This window comes from Aythya marila (assembly GCF_965140915.1).
Source record: "Aythya marila genome assembly, chromosome: 3".
In the NCBI taxonomy this organism is placed as follows: domain Eukaryota; kingdom Metazoa; phylum Chordata; class Aves; order Anseriformes; family Anatidae; genus Aythya; species Aythya marila.
Genome location: NC_139044.1, coordinates 11,660,898 through 11,676,081, shown reverse-complemented (window position 1 = coordinate 11,676,081; position 15,184 = coordinate 11,660,898). Strand labels below are relative to the sequence as shown.

Sequence of the window (15,184 nt, the reverse complement as noted above, 5' to 3'; positions counted from 1 at the left end):
GAGAGCTCCCTGGAGCTTGTCTATTTTAGCATTTAATTGCTGTATACTCTCGCAAATTAAATTCTCTAGTGATCCATTTTGCTCTGCTGGTGAAGCAGTCATCTTTCCATTGGAGCAAGATGGCATTGGCGACTCGGCTGCCGGGGCTGGCATCCAGCTGCAGGGGAGGGGGAACTTCCCCAGTCCTCCTTGTGGCCTGGGGGGGCTTCGGAGGTTGGGGGGTTGTGCCACAGGTTAGCTTTCCTTGGAAATGTGCTCTGTTTAATTATGATGCCCCAGGAAAGAGAAATCCTCAAAACTTGGTCTTCTCTTTTTTTTTTTCTTTTTTTTCCTTTTTTTTTTTATAGCTAGGAAACTTGCTTTGTCTAATTATGTTGTGCCCAAGTGTGAAGCAAAATGCTCTTATTTAAAATCTCCGTAGCTTTGCAGCTTTTTTTCGGATTCTTTTTTATAAAATGTGAAAAGACAGCTTCTCAAAATATTATGCTTTGCGTCTTCCTTCCCTGGGGTACAGTTAAAACGCATTGTTTCTTTTGACAAAAATAACGCTATCCAGTCAGGAAACTTGTCTTTCCCATTTAGGTCTTTTTTGGGTATTTGTATAGCGTTTATGCATCTTTCAATAGATTTTGGCTTGAGGTGGAGAGTTACCATTTAGGATCCAAATAATCCAGAAGTATGGCACCGTTTCATCTCATTTCTGCTGAATGGAAACACTTCAGTACTGTTTCTCAATGTGCGTGTACAGAGAGGAGAGCACAGAGTCCTAGAGACTTCCAGAGAGAGTGCACGGAGACCCTGTTGGGTCTTCAGGATTAAAGACTGCAGCGTAGCAGGGCTCGAAGGGCTGCACAGAGCTCAGGTGTTGAGAGGTAAGATGCTTTCTGCCTATTCCTGCAGAGGGACACTTTCCCTAGCCCACAGAACCTAGAGGAATATATCTCGTGACCAAAAGCTGGCAAATGCTGTGCTTCTTTGGAAGTCCAGAAGCGTGAAGTCTGTTGAACAGAAAATACAAAGCTGCTGTTTGCTTATTTATGCTTCTTATCTTAACCTTGAGGAAGACTCACCAGGAGTTGGTAATTACAGGACACAAGATTGTTAATTACAGATTGTTAAAACATTTTTTTTTCAGGAAAGACAGCTGCATGGTATTTGCATTATTGCATTATTTGGAGCTCCTTTAAATGGAGGGTGCAAGTTCAGACCTTCCACGTGGATGTGTTAATCTTTGGACTTGCTTCATGTGGAAGTGCTGGGTGCTGTTGAACACTGATAGGTGACTATCTGTCCTCTGCCATCATCTTCCATCCAAACATCTTTGTTTTGCAAATGTGGTGCAGATTAGCCAGTCTCCTTTTCTTTGTTAGAATATTTTAGTTCTATTTGCTGTCAAAGGTCTGCTTTAGCAGGGAAAGGGGAGGAGGATCCCTCACACCAAAAATTCACAGCAACCTGTCCCCGAGGACAGCAGCTGGTGTATCAGAGCATTTCTTCGCCTTATACTGACTGTAGAAGGGATCAAGGTGCGTGGGTCCTTCCAGCCTTCAATTCTAAAGCCACGTACTTTATTAGGTTCTTAGGAAGTCTTTTGATTTTCTGTGTTCATTTTTATTTTGCTAGCTACTGCGAAATGTGAGGTGGCAACTCCAGCAGTCAGGTGTGTGTCGGAAGGACCACTGAGGCTTGTGCTTTTGAGCTAAGACCATACAGTTAAAATGAGAAAAGTCGAGCAATTAAAAAATAAATAAAAATGCATTGCGATTCCTGCTTTATCTTATACAAAATCCCATGTGCTCTTATGAGACACAAGTAAGATCAGATCAGACTTTTACTATTAAATGGGTGCTATGATATGAATATAATAGGAATTATTTATTCTTCTACAAAAAAAGGTTCTCGGTGGTTCTGGGATCACTTGTGGTAAGAGTTGTTTGGTTTTTTTTTTTGTTTGTTTTTTGTTTTTTTTTTTTTTAAACAAATGCTTCAACATTTCTGGGAAGCAGTAACTCAATATGGTCTGGCATTTAAAGACAAACTTTTAAAAGTTGATTGTATGGGAGGGTAGAAAGCATAACCCATTGTGAAATCAGTCAAGGACCTAAGAACATTGGGAATATCCTTCTCAGGCAAAAAGACCCTCCTCCCTCCCCTATTTGTGTAGCTAAAAACATGCCAGGCTAAGCATATGCTTTTTAAAAGGAAAAACACTGCAACAGAGGTATAAAGATCTTTATTGCTATTATTTATAAAACTGAAGTTCTAATAGACTTATTTTTCTGGGAGTCTAGGAGGACTCACCTGTTAGGGCCAATAAAACTTGAAAGAGTAGAGGCTGGTTTTGTATTTTAATACAATAAATCAACATATTTAGACTCTTATTTCAGTTGGAACCTGAAAAATCAACTGCTGTCTTTGGCCTACAAGAAGATTATAAAACAAATTCCTTTCTCAGGAAGGCTGAACGTGAGTGCCAAGTGTGTCTGGGCATTTAGTGCCAGGAGAATCTCCTTGCACGTGGCTGGCTTCTGCCTTTCATACTAGCATAAAGCCTGTGCTCATCTCCTCCGTACCAATTCACCCAAGCAGATTTCACAAAAAATTGTTGAGCATCATCTTCACTGGAAGAACCTCACCTCCTTCCCGAATCAGGTCTCAGGCACTCTCTGGCCCAGGTAACTTGAAGCTGCAGATGCCAAGAGGATCAGTTGTAGGATAAATACGTGAGCAGTGAGGATGTAATTCTGCGTCATTCCAAAATTCTCCCGAGTCCATGGCTGTGTTCAGCTTTTAGCAGATTGAAAGCTGAGCATGCTGTCCTTTCTTGGCACTTCAGATGGTGAGTTCGATGGTGACATCGAACTGCTCTTTTGGTTGGTTTTGCTGCTTTGCTTTGACTTTTTAGCGGTATCACCTTCATAAAGACAATGTGCATCTCAGTTATTTTATCAGAGAGATGGGTATGAAGCAGATGTGCTGCTTTAAAAAGAGGAAAAAAAGGCATAGTCTTTAAGGGAAAACCTAATTTCATCATTTGGCAATAAGAAACTAAGTAAGAGTTTTCCCACATAATAGAATTATGTTGCTCTCCATCCTTTCAGTAAGCATAACTGTGATGCCACAGTACAGATTTTAGGCAGCTAGGGTGTGAAGGTTTGTTGTTTGCAAGCGTAAGGTCGCCCCAACTGATTCAAAAGAGACTGTAGTCTGAGTGACAAATGTTTCCTGGTGACTGCAGCCCACCAGTGGGGTGTTTTCCTGGAAGTTATTCTCCAGTTTCTGCTTGCTCCTTTTCTGTTTGGCAGGAAAGCACATGCACTAGAATTGGCGAGTTGTTTTTACCATGCCCGCTACATAAATATTTGCACGCCACGTTATATATGGCAGTTTTCTCTAAATATGCTTTAAAAAAATGGAGAAGACTAGAAGAGGTTGAGCAAACTTCCTTTCTGTACACTTTGAGCACTGTTTTCACACCATAGTGTGAAAATTGAGACATTTTGCATAATGAAACAGGTTCCTCTCGAGATGCAAGCTGCTTCCATACCTTTACCTAGCGAAAAAGAAATGCCACATCTCTCCTGGTGCTTTCCGAGCAGACCTGGCAGTAAGTCCTGGCTGTGTGTAAGGAGTTGTAACGTGCAGTTATTCGCAGGGTGCAGTACAGTGACAGATTACTGTCGTGAGTATCTATGTAATAATTGCAAGTCCCTGATCATACTTTCCATTTTACACGTCGTCAGGACCTTGGACCTTAATCTCGTTCTCTGATTGACAGTGGCGGCCGGGGAGAGAGCGCCTGCATTGTTTGTGGTCGTCGCATCTGTGCAACTCGAGTCAGCTGAGGGCATTTGCATATTCTTAAGTATTGCTTCTGAGAGGGCCTAAATCCTCCTCAAGTGTTTGATGCATTTTTGAAATTCATTCATAAGGTATCTACATGCACTAATAGTTCTGTATAATATTGCTGCGCATAATCTGACAGATAAGGCTAGTTTTTTAAACAAGGTATTCTTTGGGGATGACATATTACATTCTGCCTTATTCTGCTGGGCGGAAATGTCAAGTACTTCGAAAAAGGATGCTTGAACGTTTTGATTGAATTAGTATTCTTTATCCAACACAAATTGTCGGCTGCAATAAAACATAGCTGCATTGTGAGAATAGTTTTCAAAAGAGTTAACAGCAGGGCTTTTTTGTTTTATTTTTGTTCCTGGTGCTTTATTACATATAATCATTCCTTTGCTGCTGCTGCTGATATTAGACACAACAAGAGAGGAGATTCTTAGATGCATTTTAGATTAGTTTGTCTGAATTGTTAAACTGTGAGCAGCTTTTTTTATCTTGACATACTTTTTGAAATACACCTTAGCTTTTTATCTTTCTCTGATCTTGCTTTTTATTTTCTTCCCTTGCAAAGTTTTTATCAATATTTTTGGAACCGTTTTCAGCCTTAATTTCAGAAACCTGTCACTCTTGCCAGAACGTGTGCAGCACTAGTGAGGAGTACCGTTGCTTTGAAGAATATCCAGACATATTTGAGCACTGAGCACAGACAGTGGTTTGCAATATTAACTCGATAGCCCAGTACCACTACGTATAGAAATATTTGTGTTAATTGAGAGCCATGTCTTCCACAGGTTGGATCAACGCCTGCTCCAGTTTGCCGAAGGAGTAATGTGTTTCCCCCATTCTGAAATGGACACCTACCGTGGTCACTACTATAAGCTCAAGCCCTGAATGACTTAGAGTCTCTAATGGTTGACCACTAATCACAATGAAAGTCGTCTTTTTTACATTGCATTAAGCTTGTGTTCAAAGGGCCACCGTTAGGGGCTGTGACCTAGATGTAGAAATGGGTTTCAGTCTCTTAAAAGGACCATAGGTATCGCTACTGCTTGCATACTTGAAAAAAGAATGATGCGGATTTAATTTGTTTGTTTATGAGCATGCAGGTTTTAGTGAACAACAGCTTTTATGTTAGTTGTGTTTTACCTTTGCTTTCAGGAATCTCCTTCTGGCCGCAGAAAAGCTCTCGCCACCAGCAGCATCAACATGAAGCAATACGCAAGCCCCATGCCTACACAAACAGATGTCAAGTTAAAATTCAAGCCTTTGTCGAAGAAAATAGTATCTGCCACACTGCAGTTCTCTTTATCTTGTATTTTCCTGAGGGAAGGGAAAGCCACGTAAGTTTTCTGTTTTGTTTTTGTAAAAAAAATAAATAAATAAATAAATAAAAATGCACACAAATATCCTGGTTCATGTTGCTTTTAAAAGAGTTCTTGGGATAAAGAGCTCTTTCTGTATAGAATGGCAGAATTAGAGAGAATCCTTTAGCATACCTATCATTCCTGCCATACTTAGTTTCTTAATCTGAGTAAGAGCCATTTCTTACTCTGATTATAGCCCTGTGTTCTTCAGAAACAAATAGCTTGTCCTCTGCCATTACAGACATTTTAAATAACAGCAGCTTAAGAATATCTACAGGTTTGAAAGCAGCAGGAGTGTCTGTTTGTGTGCATGTGTGTACTTTTCCACCAATACCCTTAGCAAACTGCTAGGGAAATGTGGGAAAGAGCACCTGGTTCTGTTTCACAAGAAATGGAAGAAAGACAAAGCCGCTTGCAAGGTGAGAGAAGGTGGAGTCAGAAATCAGATTTTGGGTCAAACGTAAGAACATCCTGTGAAAAGAGTTCACGTGGGCACTGATTACCACTCCCCCTACTCACCCACCTAGTTCTGTCCCTTATTTCAACAACCTGTGCAGTGCACAAAGCATACGAGTTGTTTTTCCATATACTATAACCTCTCCTGCAGTTTGTCAGATTCAGGTTGTCAGACGTTGATAACTCTACATGGCTGGAGGACGGACCATTTGTCACCCATCCTATTTTGCTCTTCCTTTCTGTCTCATATAGGCTATGGGAACGTGAGAAAGGCAGAACAAAAAGAGGTAGATCAGAAAAATACTGTTTTAGTGGTTCTTTTACCTCTTTGTTTGTTTGTTTTCCCTCCAAAAGGCTAAGGGTTTACTTACTGCTCCTGTTATTCTGAATGTACTTGCAGACATATGGCACTGTAGTGCCCCCAGATTGTTGCCCTAACAGCTTTCCAAAGCTTTGTTATGGCATGCATTTTGACATAAAAAGGCTGTCTTTTTGTTTGTGTGCTTTGAAACCCACAGATGCATTCATTACTATTACTATTTCCCTCCTCTGATTAACCCATTGGGAACTACATTTAGAGCTATGATATAAATTTTATTTATATATGATGAATATATTTTTGATATTTTGATATATTAAAATATAGAATGTTTTTTTGAAGTATTTCTCTGTGGTTTAACATGGCATTGCAGATGGAAATGTGGAAGAAAATGTATCTGATAACCTTCTGACTTTGGGGGAATAATTAGCATCTATGAACTACAAACAGACAATAGCTCTACTAGACTTTTACGGCTTTTTGAGGCCATAGCTTGTAAAAGCTGACCCATTTAAGATGCCATATGCCTTCTTCCTGTTGAAATTGACTTATCTCAGACTGTAGACTTTAAGTCAGGTAGATTGTAAGTTGACAATAGGATTTTAATATTGCCCCAAACCTGGAATCAGGGAAAAAAAATAATCAAAACCTGATGTTTATGAAAGCATTGATTTTTCAGTATGTGTAAATAGAGAATGCCCTACCAGGCAGGGTAAGGTAAGAGAGTGAATTCAGGTGTCAGATACATGAGCGTGCTAGAAAATGCCAGGGCTGATTTACAGCCTGCTGTAGTTCTATAAAGTGAGGTTCACTTTTATGTGTTTTATAGAGAAAATATGGCAACCTATTGCTGTGCAACACCAAAAACCTTACTTCTTAGACACAGAAGAAAGATTATAAATACATAAAGGGCAGTTTCAGAGAAGGAAATAATGCTTTGGAGACCTTTTTATTTCTAAACTTTACATGAGCAAGTGTCATGCAAGATCTGAGAACTAACTGCTTCCAGCTATTTGTCTTCAGTGCATGAAAGAGCCTGCCTTTCAATGCAGTTGCATAGTGTAGTTGACTCTACTAATGCTACATTTTTTCCCCTGTGCTTGAAGAGTTTATTTAACCTATTGGTTATCAAAACAGGAAGATGAAGCCTTGAGGATTTTGCATGAATGGAAAGGTCTTTGCAACTTCTTGATAGTTGCTTACTTTATTTTTACAAATAGTTACAGAGTGCTTAGTTGGCCCGTGTAACTGCAGGTTCTGTAGTGCTGATTACTTTGAAATCAGAGTTCAAATGATTGTCCTAAAGAATTTCTGATTGTAGCATGTTAAATCACTACATTTAATGCCATGTTTTAAGTGCATCTGTTCCCATGCAGATTTGAGGAATGTTTAGTTAAGTCATTTTCATTCATTCAGATGGTACCTTAAAAATAATTTGTATAGTTTTCCTAGCATTATTAGTCACAAAATCTGTGCATCTAGTTTTATCCTGATCACAGCTCCAAAGAACATAGAGTTATTCTACCAATACAGGTTGGAAGGGACCTGTAGGGTTATCTAATCCAACCTCCTGCTGAGAGGAGAGCCAGCTGTGTGATCAGAGCAGTTTGCTCTGGATTTATCCTATTGGGTCTTGAAAAACTCCAAGACTGGAGACTGCAGACTCTCCCATGCCACTGCTGGATGGTGACTGCCACACGTTTTTCCTTGCATTAGGTTAGAACTGCTCTGGTTTCAGTTTGCCCCTCTGCTCTCTGATGCCTCTCTTCTTCCTGCCTTGCATCACTGTCTTCTCAGCCATGTCCTCATAGGTGCTGGTGTGCTGCTGCCAGGTGTCCCTGAAGCCATCCAGCTCTTCTCCAGGCTCCATGCATCCATTTCCCTCAGCCTCTCTTCATAGGGCAAATGCTCCTGCCCTCAACCAGCTCAGTGGTCCCCTGCTGAACTCTTTCCAGTTTCTCAACACCTTTGCCTGTACCATGAGACAAAACACTGGGACCAAGTACTCTGTATGCAGTCCGACAAGCTCCAAGTGAACGAGAGTCATGACTGCCCTCAGCCTACTGGCTGTGGTCCTGTTAGTGCAGATCAGGATGCTCTTTGCCTCCTTTGGCTGCCAGGGCACGGTGCTGGCTCGCTTTGAGCTTGCTTTCTGCCAAGATCCCTAGGCCATTTCCAGCAGAGTTGCTCCCCAGCCAGGTAATCTCCAGTCTGTTTTACTGCAAGGAGCTAAAAAATACTCGATTAATTCCAATAAACCTAATGAAATGGTTTTCAAAGAGAGGAGCTAAGACCACTGGTGCTTCAGGAACGATAGGTTCTTAAAAAACCTTGTTTTTTGTGGAACAAATATAGAATATCTATTTATCTGAATCTGCCTGCAGTCATCTTTTCAGCAAACGTTTGATGTGAAAGGTACAGCCATGTGAAAGATATCTATATCTGCGTGAGAGAGACCGTCAAATAAGAATTGAAATCGGCCACTGATATGTTTTTATCCCATTTATGAATTTGTGTATTTAAGAAAGGGATTCTTATTTCTGGAACAGTGTCTGGAGTTTTGAATGAATCTAGTGGTAGGTCACATGCGGTGTATGGACAGTAGGTCTGACCAAACATTTTCACTTCAAGCAAAGGAGACCAGGTATGTGTTCAGTAACGTTTCTGGACTGGCTTCCAATTCTAAGAATCAGTTATTAAATTAACTCTTAATGCAAGGTAGCACCGTTTTTACCATTTTGAATTTTGTTACGAGAAAGCTTTCCCTTTAGAAATTAATATACATGAGTGTTTTCATTTTGTTATTACACTATATTCAAGATCAGATCTGAGATCAGAGACCTCCCTGAAGAAAAGAAGGCATAAAAACATTTAAAGGGTTTTTAATAATGCAGTAGTATCAGATGTGGTATTAACAGACTCCATTTTAATGCCTGGTTTGAAATTTATTATTTAGGGATGAAGACATGCAAAGCCTGGCTAGTTTGATGAGTATGAAACAAGCTGATATTGGAAATCTAGATGATTTTGAGGAAGACAATGAAGAAGATGAAGAAAACAGAGTGAATCAAGAGGAAAAGGCTGCAAAAATTACAGGTTGGTTTTGCCACAAGGATGGTAAAAGAGTTTGCTGTCCTAACTGCCAACTGTGTTCCATGGAATTTATCCTTATGTTTTATTTGTGCTTTGCTTTAAAGCAATCCAAAACAAAATTTAGGATAATTTGAGCAAACAAGAACCAATAACTGAACCAAGTTTATTTTTTGTGAATTTAGGATAATTGATTAGTGTGTGTGTGTGTGTATGCCTGCTCCCTGTTTTCAGGAGAGAGTATGTGAGGCAGAGAGCATTTTAGGGAAGCAAAGAAACAATGTGAACAGAGGACTAAAACGCAGATAGAAAAGGATTAGTGAGCGAGAAAGCAAGAGGATGAGCAGAAGTGAAATATGGATGTGAAAATAACTGTGAAGTGAATCATGCCATCAGTAGGTGCTGAGATTCTGCTTGGTAACGTGGAAATTCCAAGCAATTCTTTTGCTTGGGAGTGTCTCATGGAAATGAAATCAGGAGACTTGGTGTCTTCACCAACCCTTCATTGGAATTATGGTAGTAAAGTTGTTTGAAGTGAGGTGGTATAACCACACTTGGATTGCTTGCTGATGAAAATGCTTAATGTGTCCAGGATAGCTGAACTAATCGACGTACGTTAGATCAGGATGTGATAAATTGTTGGCAGAGATCGTTACGTAGTACTGCTCAAGATGAGTTCTGTAGGAATTCTTGGTGTAAGAAAAGAATCAGAAAAGGACAAAGGAACTTTTTGTGCCAGCCTTCATGCCTGCCAGTGATCTTTTAAAAACAAACAAAACAAAACTGTCTGTTGAAATAATGGGATCCTTCCATAGAGTGGGGTAGAGCATCTAAAGCAAAGAAGTGGATTTTCAAATCTATTCTTGAAAGACTTGAGGAACCTTGGTTGGGTATTTGGGAACGTTACTTCCATCTCTTCTTTTTGAGCTTTTATTGCAGTTGAAAGGTTCGTCTTGAAGTGATTATTACTTTGTAATATTTATTGTTTTGAAAGGATGCAAATACACTTTCTCCATGGTTTACATATTCAATTATAAGTTTTGTACCATGATCAAGTCTCTACTTACGCTGTATTTGTCTGGGACATAGCAGATTGGAAAATCCAGAATGAAATACTTGAGAGAGAGAGATGTCTTGTAAGGAGTAGTGAAATACCATTCTGATCACACTGAAATCACCCTGCAGAGTCTCTCAACTCTTTTCCCAGTGCAACCAGAATAATTCAGCTGCATGTTCAGAACAGCAAACAAAAGCTAACATGTTCAGCAAGCCCTCGTATAACCCCTGAGAGAAGGGCACACGAAGGAAATGCTACATAAAGTTTCTATAAATTGTTATGCAGATATATTTTATTAAGATAGGCCTGAATTCTGCTCTGAGGACTGCTACAGAAAACCCACGTGCAGAAGGACACCAGGTGAAAAGCAGCAGATCTTGCTTCTCAGCTTCACTGTTCTGGCAGTGCTCAGCATCCAAACGAGCAACACCTGAACACACACAAAGCTGCTGTAGCTCAGCCTATTCTGTCCACTGTCCTTTGTCTACATAGTGCCCATCCCTGGAGGTAGATGGGGAAGGGTGATCTGACATAACCTGGGGTAGTTCGGAGGCTTTCCTCCCCATACACACAATGCCAGGTCCTATCCTGAAGTTTTAGAGGCATTTCAGCTCTTGCAGCTATCATGGTAAAGGCCAATATAAGATGTTTTAAGCAAACACTGCACTAACTACTTGCAAGGCAGAAGCATTAAGTACTTCTTGAATTGTGGTATCTGCTCCTTGTTCAGCCTGTTCTGATCTGTTTTCTAATGATCCAAGATGGCAGGGCCGGCTGTTTTGGGGATGCATCATTCAGGGCACCAAAGGAGGAAGGGTCAGCCTCAGAGCTGTTCTGTTGGCTGTAAGAGCTGAGTTGCTTCGTTAGCCTGGCTAACTTTTCCTGAGTTAGACAAATAGAAGGATGGGAGGGATATTGAAGGCAAATGAGTGCACGTAGTTTCCCAAGTAAATGGGAAAGTATGAAGCAAAAGCGGTAAGTAAACATTGATAAATAAAATGTAAAGGATCCATTTCAACACGTGCTCAAGACAATGTAAAGGCTTCTGATTTCATTGCCAGTTGGAGCGACTCCTGTGGCAAATATAGTGAGTGGGAAAAACTAATAAAACAGCAGGACAGGTCAGGAGCAGGGGAGAATGGGGAATGCTGTCTCTGATAGAAAGAGGTAAGGATCATTGTAGAAAAATAGGAGGAAATATAGAAAGAAGGAAATTAGGGAACAGAAGTGATGTGGTGATGTTCTCTTTTTTTAATTTCTTTCAAAAATAATTGTGTTCACAGAATCCCATAAAGTTAATTGAGGAAGTTACATAACCCTTTTGAAAGCTTGCTGCTCCCAACATTTTCTCATCTGTTGCCTTGTTAGGGTGTTGGCAGCCGAGCGGGCTGGAATGCCTTCGCTGACTCAGAGTCCCCTGCGGCAAATCGCTTCGCCTTGGTGCGCCCGGTTTCCCAGCTGTAAAATGGGGAGACTGGCTATAGGTACTTCACAGGAACGATGGGAGGGTGGCAGAGTTAATGTTTGTAAGCAAGCTTTGAAAAAGCAAAATGCAAGTAGTAAAGCAGAAGGGGTTATTATCATCTTTTGACTCAAGTTCTCGTAGAAACGTTGGGTGACTCCATGACTGAAGCGTTGTCGTTCTCAGGCAGCAGCTACAGGTGGTGCTGCCAGTCTTTTTCACACACGCTGTTCCTTTCGCAGGGTACAAGAACTAATTAGTTTTCATTGGGCCCCAAGTTACAGTTTTATAGATGAATAAATATAGCCACCACTAGGAGAATGTGAGAGACCTGCTGAATAGGGCTCTAGATGGTGCAGGTGAGTTAGGAAACGCTGCTTCTCTTCCTTGATGTGTTGCCTAATGCTGGGCAAGTATCTGTGCCTCTGTTTCTTCAGCTATGAAATCATTGATGCAATTCTGACCTACCTCAAAAGCACTGCGGAATGCGGTGTGGTCAACACAGGAGCTATTGCCATAAATTTGAACTTAAGACGAGACTGAAAGATGTTTTCCGTTCAAAACACCAGTTCCATTCAGAAAAAAATCTCCTTCCCTCTCAGACTTCTCCCCCTTCCTTCCCAATATTTCTTCTTTAAATTTTTCACATGTAAAAGCTCTATCTCCACCTAACTGATCTGTTTTGTGTAAACGTAAAAATAATGTTTGTAGCCATGAAATTCAAAGTTTGAAATGTTTTAGCTTCTATGTTAATAAATAAATAAATAAATAGATGAATTTAAACCTCCTAGAATTATCCTGCCCTTAGTCTTTAGTCAAAGATGAGGCATTCCAATGTGCTTGAATAAATGTGGCTCGTAACTCACAAACTTAGGGTAGTAATCCATGCATTGCTTCCCTTAATGTTTTAATTGCTACTTAGCCTTATGCTGAAGTTAATGGGTGCCTCCTGCTCCATCCTCATGGGAGCGTGGAGACTCTCCTGGGGTGCCACATGGACTGAGCAACGTGCCCATGTGCGACCTGTTGCAGGAGTCTGAGTCTCAGTGTATTATTTCAAGAGCAGGCTTCTGGAGAGCAATATGGGTAACTCTTTCTTGCCATTTGCAAAACCATACATCTCTTGCAAGTTTCAGATACCTTTACTCTTTTTTTTTTTTTTTTTTTTTTTTTTAGTAGCACCAAGCTGCTTAAAAAAAAAAAATAAAGCGAGAGAGAAGGAAGAAAAAAACCCCGGTGATTTATACACTGTACTTGTAGAACAAGCTAATATACGTTTGTAGATAATGAGATATATAAAAAAGATAATATAGGGCATAAATCTCCAACCTACCATTTCCACTCTCCAAAAAATGACATAAACCATTTAATATTGTAATGAGAAACATTGTAGTGCATACGGGTGTTTAGGTTGGCAGATGAGACCAGGTGATTCAGACCACATCAAAGAATTCCCTCTTTTTAAAGCTCTGAATTTAATTTGTTATTTTCTGACAATAAAGACTGAATCGTAATTGTTTTATTTTTTTTTTTCACATGCTGGAATAATAAACTGTAAATCATGTCAGCATCTCACTCTGCTATAAACTAGTAATTTGTTTGTACTAGTGTTTTATAAGGTCGATTCTGTTTTATTTGAGTACAGCAAGGCATTTGCCTTTGTGTATCTTGAGTCTTAAATATTCTCACAAGACAGTGTGATATTGTTCAGATCTCTAAGGTGTATACACGATTTTATATTGAGAAAACTAAGAGGTTTCGGGTGGTTTTGGTGTTATCTTTTAGGACAATAGTCTTGTTTGTTGGCGCTAAAAAGAAGGAAGTGAGGATGGTGAAATTAACTCTGTGTAGATAGATCTAATCTCATCCAAGTAGATTTTGATTTAAGATCAAGACTTCCAAGGAGGTGCAGTGAGGAGGAATTCTGCTGTGCCTTTGTCGGCATCAGGATTGATTACATCCCGCAGACATTGGCAGCATAGATCATTTCGCTTGGTGATTTGCAGATAGGCACGGCTTTGCAAAGTAATTTCAAATTGGAAAAGAAGTTTTGAACCAAGTGACTGAAATACCTGCAGGTTCTGGACTCTGTTTTTGCTTTCAGCTTCTTTATGCTGTCCGTGAAGGCAAGAAATGAAGAGTTGGAACTGCTCAGGAACTGCTCGGATGGGGATCAGAGGGGATTTTTTTCCCTTGGGATGCAGGAGTAGGAGCTTCCTGGGTTTTGTTTCTTTCCATCCAGAATTAGAGAGGCATCAACATTTTTGACGAGACTTGAACATTATGATCAATACTTGTTAAAAATTATAATTTCGTGGCATTCACAACTCTCTGCTATGGACAGAAGTTGAAATAGGATCTTACAAAGCAGTTGGGTGTTACTTGCCCAGCATTACATTAGAAAATGTAACTGCTGTGTGTGTTCTCATAGCACAGCAGCGACCAATTTAGAACAATTATATACGTTCAGATTGTCACAGGTAGGGTTTATCACAGGTTTTCATGGAGACTGGTTGTAAATGATAAATAATCAGACTGTATGTGTGTGTATAAATAAATCAGGTTGTAATACGCGTACGCATGCATTAGTTTTCTCTAGCCTTAAGAACTTGAGAGGGAGGTAAACTGTTCTGGGGCTCTTTTGTTTCGATTGAGAATGGTTTAAAATGTAGGTTTTCTTTGCAAGCAGGAAAACTCTTCAAATTATATTTAGTACATCTATATTTTGAACTGAGGTGCATAATTATCCACATAAAACTAATTACTGTTGCTGACACTAGGAATCCAGCAAGGTTTTGTTGATGTCCATTAACTGGGTTTCTTGTTAAATTATGACTGAAGAGTTCTGCATGGTTGCTTTGCTATAGGTATATCATTGTAAGGACTCGTTCTAAATGTATTCTCTTAATTAACACTAAATGTCTTCTCTTTTACCCTCTCTCCCTCCCTCTCTCCATCTTTTTCTGGTAACAGTGTCTGTGCCACTTCTGTTTCATTAAATGCCCTTACCTTACGTTTGTCTTGACTGGCTTCTATTTACAGAAATTGTAAACCAGTTGAATGCTCTGAGCAGCTTAGATGAAGATCAAGATGACTGCATAAAGCAAGCAAATATGCCTTCAGCTAAATCAGCCAGTTCCTCTGAAGGTCTATGAGCTTTCCTCCTTTCTTTCTGTTTCTGATTGTCTGTATTTACTGTGACCTGTTACCTTTTGACTCCTGCTTGTATTCAGCTGTCAGTTTTATCTCTGTGCTTCCACCCAGCATGACTCTCAGTAATTTGTAGTGCATCCAACAGGTAACAACACGATAGAGAAAGAGACTATCTCCTCCACAGCTGCATTGTCATCTGATAATGAACAAGAAAAGAAAAAAAAATCACACACATACACAAAGAAAACAAAACCTAAGCCTAAAACACAAGTTGTGTTGTCAATATTACTTGACTTCTCTAACTTGACAAAATGTCTGCTCTCTGATTTTACATGCATGTTACCTCCAAAAATTTAAATTTTGTGCTGGTAGTTAACATGTATGTGAACAACCAAAAAGAGATTGCAGCATTTAGCTGGTTAGGTGTTCTGTAA

General features: G+C 39.9%; 1 protein-coding gene across 10 annotated transcripts in view; it reads left to right on the top strand.

Moving 5' to 3' along the window:
- The window catches only part of EHBP1 (EH domain binding protein 1), a 207,964-nt gene that overhangs the window by 68,539 nt on the left and 124,241 nt on the right, over positions 1-15,184 (top strand). For 6 of the 10 annotated variants that reach the window (XM_082757350.1, XM_082757355.1, XM_082757354.1 and 3 more), the window contains exons 6-8: positions 5,008-5,189; positions 8,945-9,084; positions 14,640-14,744. In XM_082757350.1, the coding sequence (XP_082613476.1) occupies positions 5,008-5,189; positions 8,945-9,084; positions 14,640-14,744 (427 nt within the window). The remainder of the gene's footprint in view (positions 1-5,007; positions 5,190-8,944; positions 9,085-14,639; positions 14,745-15,184) is intronic. The other 4 variants (XM_082757349.1, XM_082757356.1, XM_082757357.1 and 1 more) reach the window with 1 other exon arrangement.